Source organism: Chelonoidis abingdonii, chromosome 17 (assembly GCF_003597395.2).
Source record: "Chelonoidis abingdonii isolate Lonesome George chromosome 17, CheloAbing_2.0, whole genome shotgun sequence".
Lineage (NCBI taxonomy): Eukaryota > Metazoa > Chordata > Testudines > Testudinidae > Chelonoidis > Chelonoidis abingdonii.
This window is the reverse complement of record NC_133785.1, coordinates 18,462,278-18,480,404: the sequence shown is the minus strand read 5'-3', so window position 1 is coordinate 18,480,404 and position 18,127 is coordinate 18,462,278. Positions and strand designations below refer to the sequence as shown.

Sequence of the window (18,127 nt, the reverse complement as noted above, 5' to 3'; positions counted from 1 at the left end):
CAGTACAACATAAAGGGTTCCAGAGCCATGCCCTCTCCCCTGGGGCACTACATTGAGCAGAACGCTCCCAGCCCATTCTAGAGCTCCCTGCAGCGCACGGTCTAGAACAAGCGGGGAGCCCCCCTCCACGGCCATATTCTAGAGCGGCTTTGTTCTAGAACCGCCCGCCCCCGGACGAGAAGTTGGTTCTCGGACCCCTAGCTCCGCCCGGGGGGCGGGGAGCGGGGCCGGGCTTCGCGGTGTCAGCGGCTCTCCGCCCGCCGCAGTGTTTACATCCGCTGCCGCTCGCCTGCCCCGGCCTGGCCCGTCCCGTCCCGGCCCGGCCCGGCCCCGCTGGCAGAGTCAATGCGGCGCCGCCGCCCTTCGCCCCGGCCATGGACACCAGCGACCTGTTCACCAGCTGCAAGAAGGGGGACGTGAGCCGAGTGCGGTGAGGCTGGGCAGGGCCCGGGGCCTGAGCGATCGGGGGAAGGGCACCGGGGGCCGGGCCTTATGGGGAGGCTGGGAAAGGGGGTGCAGGAAGCGGGGTCTGGGACTAGGATACAGGCTAGCTAGGCCATGGAGGGTCGACTCCAGGGATAGGGGCTGGGCCAGGTTGTGGGGCCCCAGGGAGAGAGGCACGAGGGATACAGACCAGGTTGTGGGGGGGCCCCAGGAGAGGGGCATAGGGGATACAGGCCAAAGTGTGGGGGCACAGGGAGAGGGGCCCATGGGATAGAGGCCGGGGTGCGGGGACACAGAGAGAGCAGTATGGGTCAGGGCACAGGGGATACAGGCTAGGTCTTGGGGTCACAGGGAGGGGACAGAAGTTGGAGCTGAAGGGGAATGGGGGAGAGGACATGGGGTGGCTGGGGGCATCATAGAGAAAGAAGTGGGGTGGGGGCAGCAGAAAATGGAAGGTAGGGGTTGCAAAGAGCAATAGGGAGCTGGGATCATTGGCAGCAAAGACAGCCGGAAAGGGGCCAGGAGAGAGCAGTCCCGCTTGCTGCTCCCAGTAAGTTCTGCTGCTCTGTGCAATACCTGTGAGCACTTTCCCCATGTATAGAGTCAAGAGGGGTAGGTGTGTGGCACACTCTTGTTATGTGACTTCTCACCATTCTGTAAAACCAGTATCCGCTCCCTGTGCCACTGGGGCTCAGAGAGGTGGGAGCATTGCACAGGGAATAGGATGTGGCTGAGCTGAAGCAGTTGTATGATATTACTAGGCATTTCTATAATGCTGACTCCCTCACAGGATGTGTTGAAGTTAATGCACATAAAGCATTTTGAAGAGATGAAGCATAAACGCTTCCCTGTTATAGCCCAGGAACAGAGGTGCAGGAAGGTTGAATACCTTGCCCAGGGTCACCCCTAGTGATTCAGTTGTGCAGCTGGGGTTAGTACTCAAGAGTCCTGACTCCTAGTCCCATGCTGTCTCTGAGGTACAATGCTGACTTCTAAGTACTTACCTCAGGTCTGACACTGACTCACTATGTGACCTTGGACAAGACACCTAATCTTTTTGGGTATGTGTGTCTCCACTGCAATAAAAGACCAGCAGCAGAGTCACAGCTGGCACGGGTCGGCTGACTCAGGCTCACAGTGCTTGGGCTTTGGGGCTATAAAATTGCAATGTAGATATTTGGGGTCAGGCTGGAGCCCAGGCTGTAAGACCTCATAAGGGGGTGGGTCTCACAGCCTGGGCTCTAGCCTGATCCTGAATGTCTACACCGCTATTTTTAGCCCCACAGCCCAAGCCCCCGAACCTGAATCAGCTGACCCAGGCTTTCAGGGTATGTCTACACTGCAATTAAAAACCTTATGGCTGGCTTGGGCTGTGAGGCTGTTTAATTGTAGTGTAGATGTTTGGGCTCAGGCTGGGCTGCAGCCCCTGCTACAGGACCCTCCCATCTTGCAGAGTCCTACCACCTGGGCTGCAGCCGGAGCCTGAACATCTGCATCACAACTGAACAGTCACACAGCCAGAGCCCTGTGAGCCCAAGTCAGCTGGCATGGGCCAGCCATGTGTTTTTAATTGCAATGTGGGCCTGAGACTCCATGCTGCAGGTTTTTTATCTCAGTATAGACGTACACTCTGTGTCTGTCTTACCCATCTGTATGGGCTAATACTTGCTTAGTTTCCACTGGTTTTGAGGAATGAACTGTTTGATATCTGATGAGAGGTGCTAAGGAAGATTCTAATTAAATAGATATGTCACAAAATATTAATATAGAAATATTCACATGCACAACAAAGAAGAATGGATGTGTAAATAGAACAACTCCTTCTTGAGATTGTGTTCTCTTTTCTAAGGAGTTCCTTGCATCTGCAACAGTGTTATTCCTGCTAGCTAGAGCAGGAGTCCTGCTTTCTTTACAAAAAGTGCTCTGGGATAGTTTCCATGTAACAGTAAAGTTTGTTACCATGAGCATGTTTGAATTTCTCTCTACACCTCTCTTTTAATAGACAGCTTTGCTTTAATTAAATAACTCTAAAATGGACCAGGAATTTTGTAAGAAAATACTAAGAAATGTGTTCTTTCTCCTATTACACAGCAGGCCATTTCCCCGTTATTACTGAATGCTCATTTCATTGGGCTGCCTAAATTTAACAATTTGACTTGATAATACACCATTATTATGTTGCTTCCTGACTGAGTCTGTGGTCAGGAGAGCATGGGAGCTAGAATTTTTAAGATTCTTAATTTATCTAGCCCTGGATATCAGCTAGACTTCATGGCCTAAAACAGCTGATGACTTTAGATAGCAGTCAAAACACCAAGAGAGAGATGGATGCAAAGGGAAAAGTCACTTTTTTAAATTATAAACGTGTTTTTCCCAAGTTGTTGCGTGTACTGTGTTTTCTACTCTAATGCATTTGGCTTTGCTTAAGTTTAATATATTTCTTTAAAGATCAAGCAACCGATCACATCAACTGGTCCTAGTGTGCAGCATTCACAACCAACCAGTCTATGGCAGCTATTTCTAGTAGTCCTCTTTTTCTCTGCTGCTGGTCTCTTGCTGGAATAATTTCATACCAGTGCAAATACACCTCTACCCCGATATAACGTGGTCCTCGGGAGACAAAAAATCTCACCGCATTATAGGTGAGACCTCAAACTTGCTTCTTCCCCCCGTTTCTTGTTCCCTGACTGCTCCCTCTAGAGACCTCCATCCCTAATCACCCCCAGGACCCCACCCCCTACCCAACTCCCCATCCCCTGACTGCTCCAACCCCCATCCGGCCCCCCCAACAGACACTCACCGGCAGCGGTGGGAAGCAGAGCAGCCCAGCCCCAGTCTGCTTCACTTCGCCAGCTCCCAGCCATGGCGCTCCGCTTCCCGCCATCAATGAGTGCGGGGAGGTTGAGGAAAGGATGCCCCCCCCCCCCGCACTCACCTGCAGTGGGAAGCGGAGCAATGCGGCCTCAGCCCGCTCCGCTTTCCTTGCCCTGGCCCCAGCTGTGTTACTGGGGAGCGGCTGGGGAAAGGTCCTGCACTCACCTGCTACGGGAAGTGGAGCTCCATGGCTGGGAGCTGGCGGAGTGGAGCTGGCTGGGGCTGGGCTGCTCCGCTTCCCGCCACTGCTGAGTGCGGGGAGGTTGGGGAAAGGAGGCCCTCCACACTCACCGGCGGTGGGAAGCGGAGCGACGCAGCCCCAGCCCACTCCACTCTGCCACCTCCCAGCCATGGCGCTCCGCTTCCCACTGTAGCGAGTGCAGGGAGGTTGGGGAAAGGATGCCTCTCGTACTCACCTGTGGCGGGAAGCGGAGCAGCCCAGCCCCAGCCAGCTCCACTGGAGGTGGCGGAGTGGAGCGGGCTGGTGCCAGGCTGCTCCGCTTCCACCGCTGCTGGTGAGTGTATGTGGGGGGGATCCCTTCCCCCAAATCCCCTCCCCCGAGCTACATGGCCGGGGGCTGGGGCAAGGGAAACAGAGCGGGCTGCTCCTGGCCCCCCGCTAATCCCCAGGGCCACTGTGGGGCCCCCAAAAGTGCCCTCCCACAGCTCCTGCCTCCCAGGCCCTGGGCGGGAGAGCCCCTGACCGCACCTGAGACCCTCTGCCCCTTATCGAACCCCTCGGCCCCAGCCTGGCCCGGCACCCTTAACATGCTGCTCAGAGCAGCATGTCAGAGCTTTACTGCGTTGTATACGAGCCTGCGTTCTATCGGGTCGCATTATATCTGTGTAGAGGTGTATAATGTGCTGCTATGTTGGAAAATGATTATTAGGATATCTGCATGATGATCAATCATGCTGATGGTACAAGTAACTCTGTGAAGCATTGGAATGTTAAATTCAAAATTATGGACTTTAAGGTCAAAAGGGAACATTGTGATGATCTAGTCTGACCTCTTGCACATTGCAGGCCACAGACACTCACCCACTCACTGATTCTCTGGCTGAGTTACTGAAATTCTCAAATCGTGTTTTAAAGATTACAAGTTACAGAGAATCCACCATTTACCCTAGTTCAAACCAGCTAGTGACCTCTGCCCTATGCTTCAGAGGAAGGCAGCACCCCTCCAGAGTCTCTGCCAACCTGTCCCGGGGGAAAATTGCTCAAGTCTGTTCTCCTGTAGTGAGGCAGCATGGTCTAGGCAGGGGACCCAGAACTAGTTAGCAGACCAACATTCTTTTCCTGGCTCTGCCGCTGACCAACTGGGAGACCTTGGACCAGGCACTGTACTACTCTGTGCCTCAGTTTCCCCTCATCTTGTGTATTTTGACTATAAGCTCTTTGGGACAGGAATTGTCTCCCACTTTGTATGTATATAGTGCTTAACACAATAGAGTGCTGGTCTCAGTTGGGGCCTCTAGGTGCTGCTGTAATATAAATAATGGATAATTTATTAATCTCATGAGCAGAAACAATGCTATTGTTAAATCAGGTGTTATGCTTGTAAAAGAAAGAACAGGCCTTTTAATCCCCAGAGAAACATTTGGGATGGAGAAGAGTCTGTGATTTCTATAGCAAGCAATATTAAAGTCAGTTACTTTAGTTCTGAAAATAAATCTGCTCCCTTGTACATGAAACATAGTTTTATAGCACAATACCCTGTGCTAACTGTTTTAATCAGTTCACCCTACTGTTCAGCCTTGGACAAAACTAGAGGAGGAGGATACATTAATTTAAGAGCCAGGCTCAGCTGGAGAGCAAAGGAAGCATTCTGTACTGTTACCAGCTGACGCTTTGCCTTCCTTGCTCGCTGTAATGATAAATCAGATACGGTATTCCATAGGTCTAAATTTTGTTATGGATTATAACAGCACTGATTATGAATTGAGTCCATAATTTTGTTTCATGTCTTTCAGTTCTACTTTATTGTTTATCGGTGAGAGTACCCAGGATATCGTAGGTCCTTTCCAAATGCTCCAGAAGGGTGACCTCTGCCCTCAGGAGCACACACTCTAAGGACAAACACAAATAGACAGAGGTTAGGGAAACAAGAATAGGCCATTCGTATACAAGTTAGCACATCTTACTGTGAGCAGCGCAGGAGAAGTGGATCTTTGAGAGACTTAACTGTGGACAGTAGTGGGGCCTTGCAGATGAGCTCTTGGAAGTTGTACCAGGTTCAGGGACTGCATGAAAGAAGGCATGGAGCCAGTTGTGGGAGAAGTGGACCAGGCTGGGAATGCTGGCACAGTGGAGGGGATGAGGAGGTAATGTGAAGCTTTACAGTAGTGGCTAACTAAGGAAGGGCAGAGTTATGTAGAGCTTTGAAGGTGGTTAGAGGAATCAACGTTTTGGCACAGTAGCAGATGGAAGAAATCAAAGGGAGGAGTGATATGATCTAAGTGATGGACAAGGAAAATGACTTGAATGTTTTGTGTGGACCGAAGGGGGCTGATGTGTGCTCAGAAGGCCAGAGAGGAGGATGTTGAAGTAGTCAGGGCAGGCTATAATGGGACACTGAATAGGAGATGTGTCCGTAGAAAGAAAAGGACTGCTCTTGGAGATACTGAGGAGCAAGAAGTGGCAGGATTTGGCTATGGCCTGGATGTGTGGGGCAAGGGAGAGAGGAGTCCATTATAACCCCCTAGTGACAAGGAGGATGGTATTGTTGTCAACTGTAGTAGAGAATTCTGGAAGTGAACAGGAAAAAAATAAATTCTGTTTTGGCTATGTTATGTTTTAAGATTTTTGTATATATGTGTGTGTGTGTGGTCAGTTGTAAGTAATTGCTCAGCAGCAACTGTTGCAGAAGAACTTGGAGGTGGTTTTTTAAATGATCTGGCTTGGTCAGTGATTTGTCACCTTAGGCTCAGAAGGTTGTGGATTTGAGTTCACCATCAGAACTTCAAGTCTGAGCCAGCACTGACACCACAATGCAGTATCATTGAGACAGACTGCATGGGTACAGCTGCTGTCCCTCAAGTGGGTTGTTAAACTGAGATCCTTTCTAACCATCTCTGGTGGTTTTCCAGTTGGAAGTTAAAGAATCCAGGGAATGTTTTGATAGTTATTATTGTACAGACCCAAAGCTACATCTTCTAGAGGGGAAAATGTGACATAACAAGTGTCTAGAAGAAGTTATAATTTACAAGCTTTTTCTTTCTTCTCTTTCAGATATCTTCTTGAACAGAGAGATGTGGAAATAAATGTTCGGGATAAATGGGACAGTACCCCTTTGTGAGTGTTACAGCCTAGAGCTCCAGTGTGACGTATTTGGGTGGGGAGAAGGTGGGAGATTATATATATATATATATATATATAAAATATGCAATCTCTAGGAATCCTGCCTGGTTGGATGCTCTGCTGAATATTTTATTCTCCCCTTTGTGTATTTTATGCAGCCGGGTGCCCCCTTGTCTAGCCACTGAGGTAGTGGGTATAATAATCTGAATGGGACATGCTATGGAAGTGCCAGAAGAATCCCAAGGCAGACAATGGATCACTGCCTCCGCCTCTGGAGTGGGGCGTGGTGACTGATTTAGAGGTGTACAGGAACTCTGTACAACAGTGTGGGATAGGGAGTGAAGAATACCATGTTCACTGTTGAAGTCTGGTGCTCTGTGCATATAATATGCTGATTCCAAAGTGCCTTGACACATCTGCAGTGTATTCTGAAGACTAATTATCTTCCAGAAGGCTTGTACAAAAGTTAAGCAGTAAAGGTGAAGGAGGTGATGGTGTTTGAGTGCCAAAAATGTGTGAGACGCATGATCTTAGTTGGTCCCAAGGCACTCTCGTAATAAACATGAGTCCCTGAAAGTTTACAATCCAAGTAGGCAGCAGGTAGACAAAGGAAGGGAGATGGGATGCAATAAGAGTGAAGGCGAGTTGAGGCTAAGCATGTGTCTTGTTCCATGACAGTTTAGAACTATTTTTGGATGTGTTTGTGAAGGCAGGATGAAGGTTTACAGGCCTCCTGGCAGAAGTGTGCCTGCGAAGGGACTCCAGGGAGAAGAGCAGAGGCATGGTAGATAGGGCATGGAAACTGATGTGGAGATCAGCATAGGTGAAATAGTGGGAGTGCATAGTCTAGTGATTATTGGGAATTAGGAGTCAAGTCTTATGAGTTTAATTTCCAGCTCTGTTACTGACTTCCTATGTGACCTTGGGTAAGTCATATCCTGTCTCTCTGGTTTCCTGATGGAAAAGTCCTCTAGAATTCAGTAGGGACCAAACCACCAATAGGATTCTAAAATGACTCTAAGATCTGTAGAACTGAATAGAGACTGAGATTTCTTCAGTAGCTTTTTGGATAGTTCAAAACACCTATATAAAGCTTCTCATGTATTTCAGTCTATAGGACTTTTCTATAAGGGCCAGTTTTGTCTGTCTGTAAAAGAGAGATAATACCTACTACTTTGAGGGGTTATAGTCTTAACTGATATTTATAGTGCAATTTGAGATCTTCAATTGAAAGGTGCAAGAGGAGCATAAAATACTTGGGTTGTGAAAAGATGCCAAAAGGAAAATAAATCCATCCTAAAAGGGAATTGGAGACATTGGTTTACTGTACATCTGACACATGGGGTTGAGCCTACAGCATTCTAAGTATGCAATAATGAATGTGCCTGCTGAAGAAGCAGGAGTGTGTTTGGGGCAATGGGGCATGGAATTGCTGGGTGCACATGAAATAAACGAATGAATCAAGTTTGGCAGCCTAGAGGCATTACAAGAGGCTGAGTCAGGGTTTGGACCCTGAGGTTTCTTGGCAGTCCAAGAGGACCTGAGTATGCTGAGAACAGAACTTGCCTAGCCTTTTGTATGGAGGGGGCACCTGGGGTCATTCCTGAGCAATCTCCTTGAGCTCCAAGAGAGGACCATTGTTTAGCCCCAGAAGGAGTCATAAGCACCCCACCACTGATAGAAGGACAGATTAGTGCAGTGAGGGGCCTGTTGGGGAAAATAGGGGCCTCTTGAGACATTGTGATACACTCTCAAAGCAACAAAGGTTTTGCTTGTTGTAGTTCTGACTTTCTTTTTCTTTTTAATTAACAGATACTACGCTTGTCTCTGTGGACACGAGGAGCTTGTATCCTATCTTCTAGCCAGTGGTAAGAGAGGCTGTTGAGATTATGCTGTTCTGTTTGAGTATCTGTCCCACTTCCAGCTTTCCATTTATCGTTTGCTGCTAATGTGTATGGAAGCCTGTATCACTTTAACTGTGGCCTGCAGGGCTACATCATAATATAATCAAACCTCTGATTTAAAAAACCTTGACTGTTGTGGGACTCCACGGTCAGGCTGAACTGACTAATGTCCCCTTTACAGACCACTTACTTCTTGGGCTTCCTACAGAGAAGTGTTTTTTGTGTATGTCGTTTTCCTGGTGGCAGTAAGTTCATCACATGAAGTTGGTGAGTTAGAGGCTCTAGTGAGGGCTGCCTACAGTTACAGTAGACTTTTGCAGGAGTGTAATTCTGTTATCATGTCAGAACTGCACCTTAGTCAGTGAATCACCTGGTGAGCTTTTTTCTTCTCTTCCTTTGTGGCTTTCTACTCATTTTTTTTTGAAGTCTTGCTCCATACACGCTATGTAAAGGCAGAAGCTGTCAGAAGCCTGCATCCCAAGCAAGGGGGAAAAAGTTCATAGGGAAGAGTTGCAAACCAAGCTGGATGAGCAAGCATCTTGAACAGCTGATTTAAGAGAATGCAGAAAGCCTACCAGGATTGGAAGATGGGAGGGATCAGCAAGGAAAGCTACCTCTTAGAGGTCAGAAAGTGTAGGGATAAAATGAGACCTGCCAAAAGCCAAGCAGAGTTTGACCTTGCAAAGGGAATTAAAACCAATAGTAAAAAGTTCTATAACTAAGAAGAAAACAAGGAAAGAAGAAGTGGGACCACTAAGTATTGAGGATGGGGCGGAGATTAAAGATTATCTTTTTATGGCCCAACACCTAAACAGTTTGCTTCAGTTTTTAATGAGACTATTGAAGAGCTTAAGGGTAGTGGCAGGGTGGCTAATGGCAAAAAGGATATGGAGGTATAAATTACCACATCCGAGGTGAAAGTCAAACTCAAACAACTTAATGGGACTAAATCAGGGGGTCCAGATAATTTCCATCCAAGAATATTAAAGGAACTGGCACATCAAGTTACAAGCCCAATAACAAGGATTTTTAATGACTATGTAAACTTGGGGGTTGTACCCTATAACTGGAGAATTACTAATATATTCCATAGTTTTAAGAAAGGGGGAAAAAAGTGATCCAGGAAACTACAGGCCTGTTAGTTTTACCTCAGTTGTATGCAAGATCTTAGAACCAATTTTGAAAGAGAAAGTAGTTAAGGACATAGGGGTGAATGGTAACTGGGATAAAATACAACATAGTTTTACAAAAGGTAGATTGTGCCAGACCCATCTGATCTCCTTCTTTGAGAAGATAACTGATTTTTTTAGACAATGGAAATGCAGTAGATTTAATCTACAAGGATTTCAGTAAGACACATGATGCAGTTCTGTGTGGGAAATTATTATTTAAATTGGAGAAGGTGGAGATTTATATGAGAATTAAAAGACGGATAAGGAACTGGTTAAAGGGGAGACTACAGTGGGTCATACTGAAAGGTGAACTGTCAGGGCAGAAGGAGATTACTAGTGGAGTTCCTCAGGGATTTATCTTGGGACCAATCTTATTTAACATTTTTATTAATGATGTTGGCACAAAAAGTGTGTGCTAATAAAATTTGCAGATGATACAAAGTTGGGATGTATTGCCAATATGGAAGAGGACTAGGATATCATACAAGAAGATCTGGATGACCATGTAAACTGGAGTGATAGAAATGGGGTGAAATTTAATAGTGCAAAGTGCAGGGTCATACATTTAGGGATTAACAATAAGAATTTTTGCTATAAACTGTGGACTGATCAGTTGGAAATGTCAGAGGAGGAGAAAGGCCTGGGTGTATTGGTTGATTGCAGGATGACTATGAGCCGTCAGTCTGATGTGGCCATGAAAATGGCTAATGCAGTCCTAGGATTCATCAGGTGAGTTATTTCCAGTAGAGACAGGGAAGTGTTAGTACCTTTATACAAGGCACTGGTGAGACTTCATCTGGAATGCCGTGTGCAATTCTGGTCTCCCCTGTTTAAGAAAGATGAATTTAAACTGAAATTGGTGCAGAGAAGACTGATCAGAGGAGTGGAAAACCTACTTCATGAGAGGAGACTCAGAGAGCTTGCCTTGTTTAACCTAATGAAAAGCAGGCTGAGGGGAGCTATGATTGCTCTTTTTAGACACATCAGAGGGATAAATGCCAGGGAGGGAGAGAAGTTATTTAAGTTAAGCACCAATCTGGACACAAGAACAAATGGCTGCAAACTGTCCATCAACAAGTTTAGGCTTGAAATTAAATGAAGGTTTCTAACGATCAGAGGAGTGAAGTTCTGATACAGCTTTCCAAGGAGGGCAGTGGGGGCAAAAAACCTAACCAGCTTTAAGACTGAGCTTGATAAGTTTATGGAGGGGGTGGTATGATGGGACTGCCTATGATGGCATGTGGCCCATCGGCGACTGTCAATAGCAAAAATCCCCAACTGCTGGAGATGAGACACTAGATGGGGAGGGCTTTGAGTTACTACAGAGGATTCTTTCCCAGGTGGGTCTTGCCCATATGCTCAGAGTGTAACTGATCACCATATTTGGGTTTGGGAAGGAATTTCCCCCTGGGTCAGATTGGCAGAGACCCTGGGTTTGTTTTTTTTTTGTTTTTTTTTGCCTTCCTCTGCAGCATGGGGCAGGGGTCACTTGCAGGTTTAAACTAGTTTAAATGGTGAATTCTCTGTAACTTGAAGTCTTTAAGCCATGGTTTGACGATTTCAGCCAGAGGTTAGGGGTCTGTTTCAGGAATGGGTGAAGTTCTGTGTCCTGCAATGTGCAGGAAGTCAGAATAAATGATCACGATGGTCCCTTCTGGCCTTAAACTCTGCAAGTCTGAGGGCTTGTCTACACTACCGCGCGGGGTCGATCTGAGATACTCAACTTCAGCTACGTGAATAACATAGCTGAAGTCTATGTACTTAGATCTACTTACTGTGGTGTCTTCACTGTGGTAAGTCGACAGTTGATGCTCTCTCATCGACTCCACTTGCACTCCTCGTTCTGGTGGAGTACCGAAGTCAGCGGGAGAGCACTCAGCAGTCGATTTATCGCATCTATACTAGACGCGATAAATTGACCTCTACTGGATCAATTGCTGCCCGCCAGATCAGTGGGCAGCGTTGACAAGCCCAAATCTAAATGCAAAACTTTTCTTAAAAACAAACAGGGGTGAAAGTAACTTACAGGACTTGCCGGTACTGCCGGAGTCCTATGGGGGCGTGACCTCATCCGGAAGAGGCGTGGCCTCTCAAGATTTAAAGGCCGTGAGGCACCAGCTGTGGCTGGGAGACCCAGGCCTTAAATCAACCAGAGGCTCCCACCTGAAGAGGTGGCTGGGAGCCCCCCGAGGTTCAGGGGCAAATTAAAGGGCCCAGGGCTCCAGCTGCCAGGGGGAACCCCAAGCTTTGTGGGGCTGGGGCAGGGATTTAAAGGGCCCAGAGCATCAGCCGCTGAGGAGAGCCCTGAGCTCTTTAAATCCTGGCCCCAGCCAAGTCGCAGCTGGGATTCAAAGGGCTCTGGGCTGCCCGCAGCCGCAGGGAGCTCTGAGCCCTTTAAATCCCAGCTGCAGCCGGGATTCGAAGGGCTCTGGGCTGCCCAAAGCTGTGGCGAGCTCTGAGCCCTTTAAATCTTAGCCGTGGTCGGGGTTCAAAGGGCTCTGGGCTGCTGGTGGTGGGCAGCCCAGAGCCCTTTCAATCCCGGCCATGGAACCTGGTGCGGTCCAGCATGACGTACTGGCTCTTGCCGGTACGCCGGACTGGACCGGACTGACTTACTTTCACCTCTGAAAAGAAACCAAAACACCCTTCAAACTTCCTGTTTTCTGTTCCAAAATGAGTGACTGTCCATTCAGTACTAAGGCACCCATGACATCCCTCATTCTGGCAGACAAACCAGGGCACTTGCAGCTCAAGATCTCAGGGAGATGATATGTCATTAGTGCTACATTTAACGCACTTAAACAGCTTATTAATTTCTCTTGAAATCTAATAAATTTCCGTCTAATTCTCTTTTTTTTTAGTAAAACTTTTGCAGTTCACCTTTAAAAAGGGTCATTTGCTTTCTGTGTAAAACAGAAAATTGGTCTTTAAGTATCCTGTGGCTAATAGCACCATTCACACAGTGAGTTTCTTCCTCCTTGAATGATGGCGTTATGCCAGGGCTGAGACCCAGATTCTTCTGTCACAGAAGATACATGAAACATCTTCAGGTTCATTCATGAAGGAGCAGTAGTGGTGGGAGTTCAAACTTGGAATGTGGATGGGTGGGGAGCCTAATGTTGGCAATTGAATTCCAATACTGTATGGGATGATGATTCTCGTAAATCATATAGTCAGCCATAGGACAATTCCCTCTATTTAGCGAGGGAGCCATCTTTTAGAGGTGTATGTGCTATGTCTGTCTTGCAATGTTACACCTGTTGCCATTTTGCAGGTGCAAAATGTGAAGCAAACACTTTTGATGGGGAGCGTTGTTTGTATGGGGCTTTGAGTGATGCCATCCGACGTGTGTTGAAGGAATACAAGCAGATCACAGCGAAGTGCATGAAGAGAGATTATTACGATGTCTTCTTGCAGCGGTAAGGTGATGGGTCAGCTGTTCAGCACATTTCAGAGTCCCAGCCTATATGACAACTAGGCCACTTGAATCTGCCATTCTGACTTAAACCATTTGCAGGTCGATCAGAGCCCTGCCGCATTCTATATATACTTTTACATATCTTGTCAAATTAGGCAAAGCTTAAAACATACCCTACGGATCATTTACCACATACATCTGGGTGTTGAAAGAAACTTTCATCAGCTTACATACAGACACACAGGCAGGGCCAGTGGAATGTTGTGAGAGCATAGTAAAAGCAAGACATGTGCAACGTACATTTTTGAACCTTTGACTGCCAAATCAAAACGCTTTTTCATCAGGTTGCCAAGAAACACATGTGAAATGGAACGACATGTCTGACAAATTTAAGTTTCGCCCCTAACCTGCTGTGGCAATAAGGCCAGTATTTTCACTAGTGAGCAGTGATTATAAGTGCCTTATTTTGGGGGTGCCCAACCTGTGGCCTCTTAAAGAAGCCTGATTTTCAGAAAGAAGGTGCTAAGCACTTCCTGAAAATCTGGCTCCTTTAAGGTGTCTCCAGTTGGGCTGCCAAAATCAGGAGTCATTTTTGAAAATCTTGGCCTAAATTTTCAAACAAACAAAATTTTTTAGCTTGTTTTAGAATGGCAAATGTGTGGGATTTTCCGCACTCTCTTTTGTATTAAAAAATGATAGAATTGTCTTTGCTCAATCTTCCAAAAAATATAGCTCTTGGGCTGAGAGGAAACATGGGGAAAACTTCAGCTTCAAAGATAAATGAAGGTTCTAAGCACCTGAAAAAGGCCCGTTAGAATGAAAATGCGTAAGGCTTGTCTATACAAACACTTAGTTCATGACAAGCTGGGGTGTAAATTTTTCCCACTGTAGCATGCTGTGCGCTAAGGCTGTATCCCTGGTGGAGCTATGGGTGGGGTTCCCAGCTCCAATAGACATACCCATGCTAGCTCTCATCAAGCTCTAGTGTGCTCAGAATAATAGCATAGCTGGAGTAGCATGGGGAGCAGTTTCACAGGCTAGCTGTGCTGAGTATGTACCCCTGGGGTTCAGAAGGGTGAGTACTCGGTGCCACTGCTCACCACTGTCTATGCTACTGCAGCTATACTTCTGGTTTGTCTATACAAGTATGTCTGCGCACGCCGGCACTCCCCACCCCCAGCTCATAGTGTAGATATAGCCTAAGTGTCTGTGTGGACCCTGCTGCTACACACTAAAAGTTCCCTAGTGCACCTTGGACTCCCATTTCTCTAAATACAAAAAACTTAGGGAATGCATTATAGTGAGGTGTGGTATACAGGCTTTGTCAGCACAAATTTGGGATGGTCACATTCGTGGGGAAATGGGCAATCCACAAGTGAGCCACGCATCCCAACCAGTTGATAAGACCTTCATACTGCACTATCATGTGTTCACTATATGCCATTTACTTTACAGTACATAAAAAGAATGTACAAGAATCTTTTAATAGTCTCTATATATTATGTTACTTTAGTTACCATGAATCCAATTACACGGGGCTCAACAGAGCCGTAAATATGTCTAAAACTGATCTAAAATAGATTTTAATAGACTTTTTAAAAAATCATGATTTTAAAGTCTGTACCATCAAAATCTGGAAGCAAATGAGTCCCACTGGGAGCTGGGAATTTCTCCCTTAGTTTCCATTTTTAACCCTGCAGAGAAACGAGAAAAATAGCTTGATTGTTTTTGCAAAATATTACTCTCCCCAGCTAAGTACAATTTTGAAAAGTTGATTTAAATATCTCAGATGTTGCATTGTTGAGCTAATTCACCAGAGCCAGGGTGAAACTGGCTACATTCCACGTTCATTTTTCAAAGGGAGCTAAAGTTAAAATTGTAATAAACTGCAATAATGTTGAAAAGTAAATTCATTCATCTTTCATATGTACTTAGGTGAGATATCAGTAGGAAGGAAATACAATGGTTGGTGTCCTGTGTGGACTTGGCAAGCTTCTTTGCCTCTCTGTGTCGCAGTTCCCCATCTGTAGTGGGGGTAATGCCTTCCTCGTGGGGATGTTGTATGGATAATGCATTACAGATTGTGAGGCACTCAGATTTTATGATAATGAGGGCTATATAAGTACTGAAGAAAAACTGCAACACTCTTTATCTTGACAGTGTCTCCTTAAGGAGCAAGATGTTCACAAACTGCCTTTTTTCCCCAGTGTGTGAAAGCTTCCCTCTCCTCCTTCACTTTTCTCCTTCCTCATTCAGTGCAGCTGCTTTTATCTTCCCCTCTTTCTTTTTCCCTTCCAGGCTTCTGGAACAGGGTTACCAAAGCGACATTGTCTTCATCGTCCATGGGAAATCCTTCTGTGCCCACCGCTGCATCCTTAGTGCCCGCAGCGTGTACTTTGCAGAAATGTTTGAGACCAAGTGGAAAGGGAAGAACATGATAGCATTAAAGCACCCACTGGTGAGGAGAACCACGCGCCAGGTTTTCCCCCCACATCTTAGATATTTTCTCTCTGAGGAAAGTGAGGTTGAAAAGGAAGTTTCAGGGGTAATTTCCATAGTTGACACCTTCCATAACACAGAACAGTTCCAGAACTCAGAGGGAGATGGAACACTTTGTGCACTAAAATGGCTTCTTACTCCAATACACTGAAAGCTGTAGGCTGTATGCTGTCAGATTCCTGTCATTTCACCTCTGGCATTGGTTCAAATTCAGCTCAGGTCAGTAATAAAAGAGCTGTTACCATCTGCCAGCTGTTTGGTGACCCTTATGTGAAATGAGTTGAGCCTTTGTCTAATTCCCAGTAGACAGGTGGTCCACGCCACAGAAATCACCACTATAATTGGCACTAATTGGCTCCCACTTGTTGCCTCAGCAGAGAGGCTAAGGAGTAAATAGGCCATAAGTGGATTTTGCTTGTCCGTTACCAACACTCTCCAGCATATGTTTCTGTGGTTTGGCTGTCTGTCGGAAACCTCAGATTCTCTCCTGTTGCAAACATCCTTCCTGTTTCTCAGGACAGCCTTAGTTTTCATTACCTTCCAGCCGTGTTGCTCTTTAGGCTGCAACTTGGTTCCTCTTTAACTGGGAGGGTTGGAAGTGGTGGGGCCCAATGGATGAGGAATTGTGATAGTGCTTCTACTGTAGTTGCCTTCTTAGATGTGAGCTGCAATGTCTCTGTTACCTGCCAACTCTGCAGGGACAGATTCTGTGCCTTTCCCTGCAAGAAACCTCATTCTCTGATGTGTAACATGAGGTGGGGGTGGGTAAACCCAAAAGTTAATACAGTTACAGATCTGTGTAAGCTGGATAGAGTGGGAATGCTAGTTATGTGAGGGAGCAGGGGAATGGTGTGTGTAATGAAAATGCTATTATTGTACTAGTTGGAGTTTCCACGAAGGAGGCATCCTCACTTACCCCACTTGCATTCTAGAGTCCTTTTCTTGAACGTAACCCCCGACCTTTTCCTTAGTGTGTAATGCACTATCACTTTAGTTAGGTCATATATATATATCTGTATTGATGTTTCAAGCTCCTTGGATAAATGTGTGTGCTTTATATAGGTGACCTTTTCATGTCTTATTTTAGATCAACCCAGCGGCCTTTGGCTCCCTCCTGCAGTATCTTTACACAGGTATGTTGCTGCTGCTTGACCTGTGCATGCATGTTGGAATGCAGTAGTCAGCACCTCTTTGCCATGGCACTGTTTGGGTGGCAAAGGCTTCTAGACAAGCTTATTTGGGTGGGTGGGTAATCATGGCTTAGACACAATCTCTCTGTCATCTGGCAGATAGGAGGAGTATGAGCAATTCCATGTTGTTGTGGAAAGCTAGTGTAAATGCATATTTGTACCTCTTGCCAGTTGTGGTTCTGCCAGTAACTGTGGAGTCAATAAAAATCAACTTTGGTTGAATGGACAGATGTGGGAAATGTACCTTCTCTAGGATAATAAAAATACATGTATCATCTAAGCAGATGATCTCCTAAGATTAGCAGTGGCCATATTCCCTTTGTACATTGGCTTGTGAGCATTTTGTAACTGGCAGCCCTGACTGCTGAATGGTTTGACTGCAACTTGTTACTGTTGTTGGAGCAGAAGTTGTTCTTAAACCTTCAACCAGTATTAATCAAGTATTTTTGTATTCTAGGGAATGCAAGTGCAATATTCCCTCAGACCATAGGGTGGTGCCCTAAATTAAACTTCCAATATGTACTGTAAGGGAAATGTTACTAAGGCATCTGAGTTTCTTCACCAGAAAACAATAACTGCTTATCTCTTTAGGGTTAGCTTTCCTCAGTGCGCTCTTTAAAACACTAGTAAATTTGGTGCTTCTGAAAGATTGAGACTTAAGTCCTTTCTCACACCAAAACATGATGGCAGCAGCAGTGCAAACTTCCACTGCCCTGCCCCTCCCTCATCTCTATTCTTCCAGAGAAAAAGAAATTTTGTCTCCAAGATCCATTCAGTCTTTGGCCTCTTTGCTAAGAGTGCCAAGTGGGGGTCCAGCTGCAGTGTGGGCAACTGAGGAATTGAGCTGATATTTACCAAATTTGGTCCAGCCACTCAGCAGTCAACAGATAGTAATTTGCACTGCTGTAATGACACTTGAGCTAGATTCATACCAGTGATCCAGAAGTGAAAATGCATAGCCCATTAGCAATCTTTCAGTCCATCCAGTCCCTTTTCTATAGATTAGCCATTTTTACGCCTAAGTACGTAAATGGTGACTGGTGCGAGGTCAAGGAACTGGCTGATAGAATCTTGGTGTTTCTCTTTGGCAGGTCGTCTAGACATTGATGTAGAATATGTGAATGATTGCAAGAGACTAGCCAAGCAGTGTCGGCTTCAGGATCTCATTGAGGATTTGGAGATCAAGTGTAAAAAGGTCTATGAATTTGGTGAGCTCCCCTTTAATGGCTGCTTCTCTTCGTTATGTTTGTTTTTCCTTTTGGAATGGGAAGGAAGATCATGACAATGGACGTTCCAGCAATGGGGCACCTCCGGCACTTATAAAC

At 46.1% G+C, this 18,127-nt stretch overlaps 1 protein-coding gene across 1 annotated transcript in view; it reads left to right on the top strand.

The window, feature by feature from the left end:
* Positions 1 to 218: 218 nt before the first annotated feature.
* ABTB1 (ankyrin repeat and BTB domain containing 1) overlaps positions 219 to 18,127 on the top strand; it is a 40,740-nt gene continuing 22,831 nt past the window's right edge. Inside the window, exons 1-7 of the mRNA XM_032802724.2 lie at positions 219 to 430; positions 6,551 to 6,613; positions 8,432 to 8,487; positions 12,970 to 13,114; positions 15,412 to 15,571; positions 16,700 to 16,745; positions 17,894 to 18,010. Of these exons, the coding sequence (XP_032658615.1) occupies positions 375 to 430; positions 6,551 to 6,613; positions 8,432 to 8,487; positions 12,970 to 13,114; positions 15,412 to 15,571; positions 16,700 to 16,745; positions 17,894 to 18,010 (643 nt within the window). The 5' untranslated portion in view covers positions 219 to 374. The remainder of the gene's footprint in view (positions 431 to 6,550; positions 6,614 to 8,431; positions 8,488 to 12,969; positions 13,115 to 15,411; positions 15,572 to 16,699; positions 16,746 to 17,893; positions 18,011 to 18,127) is intronic.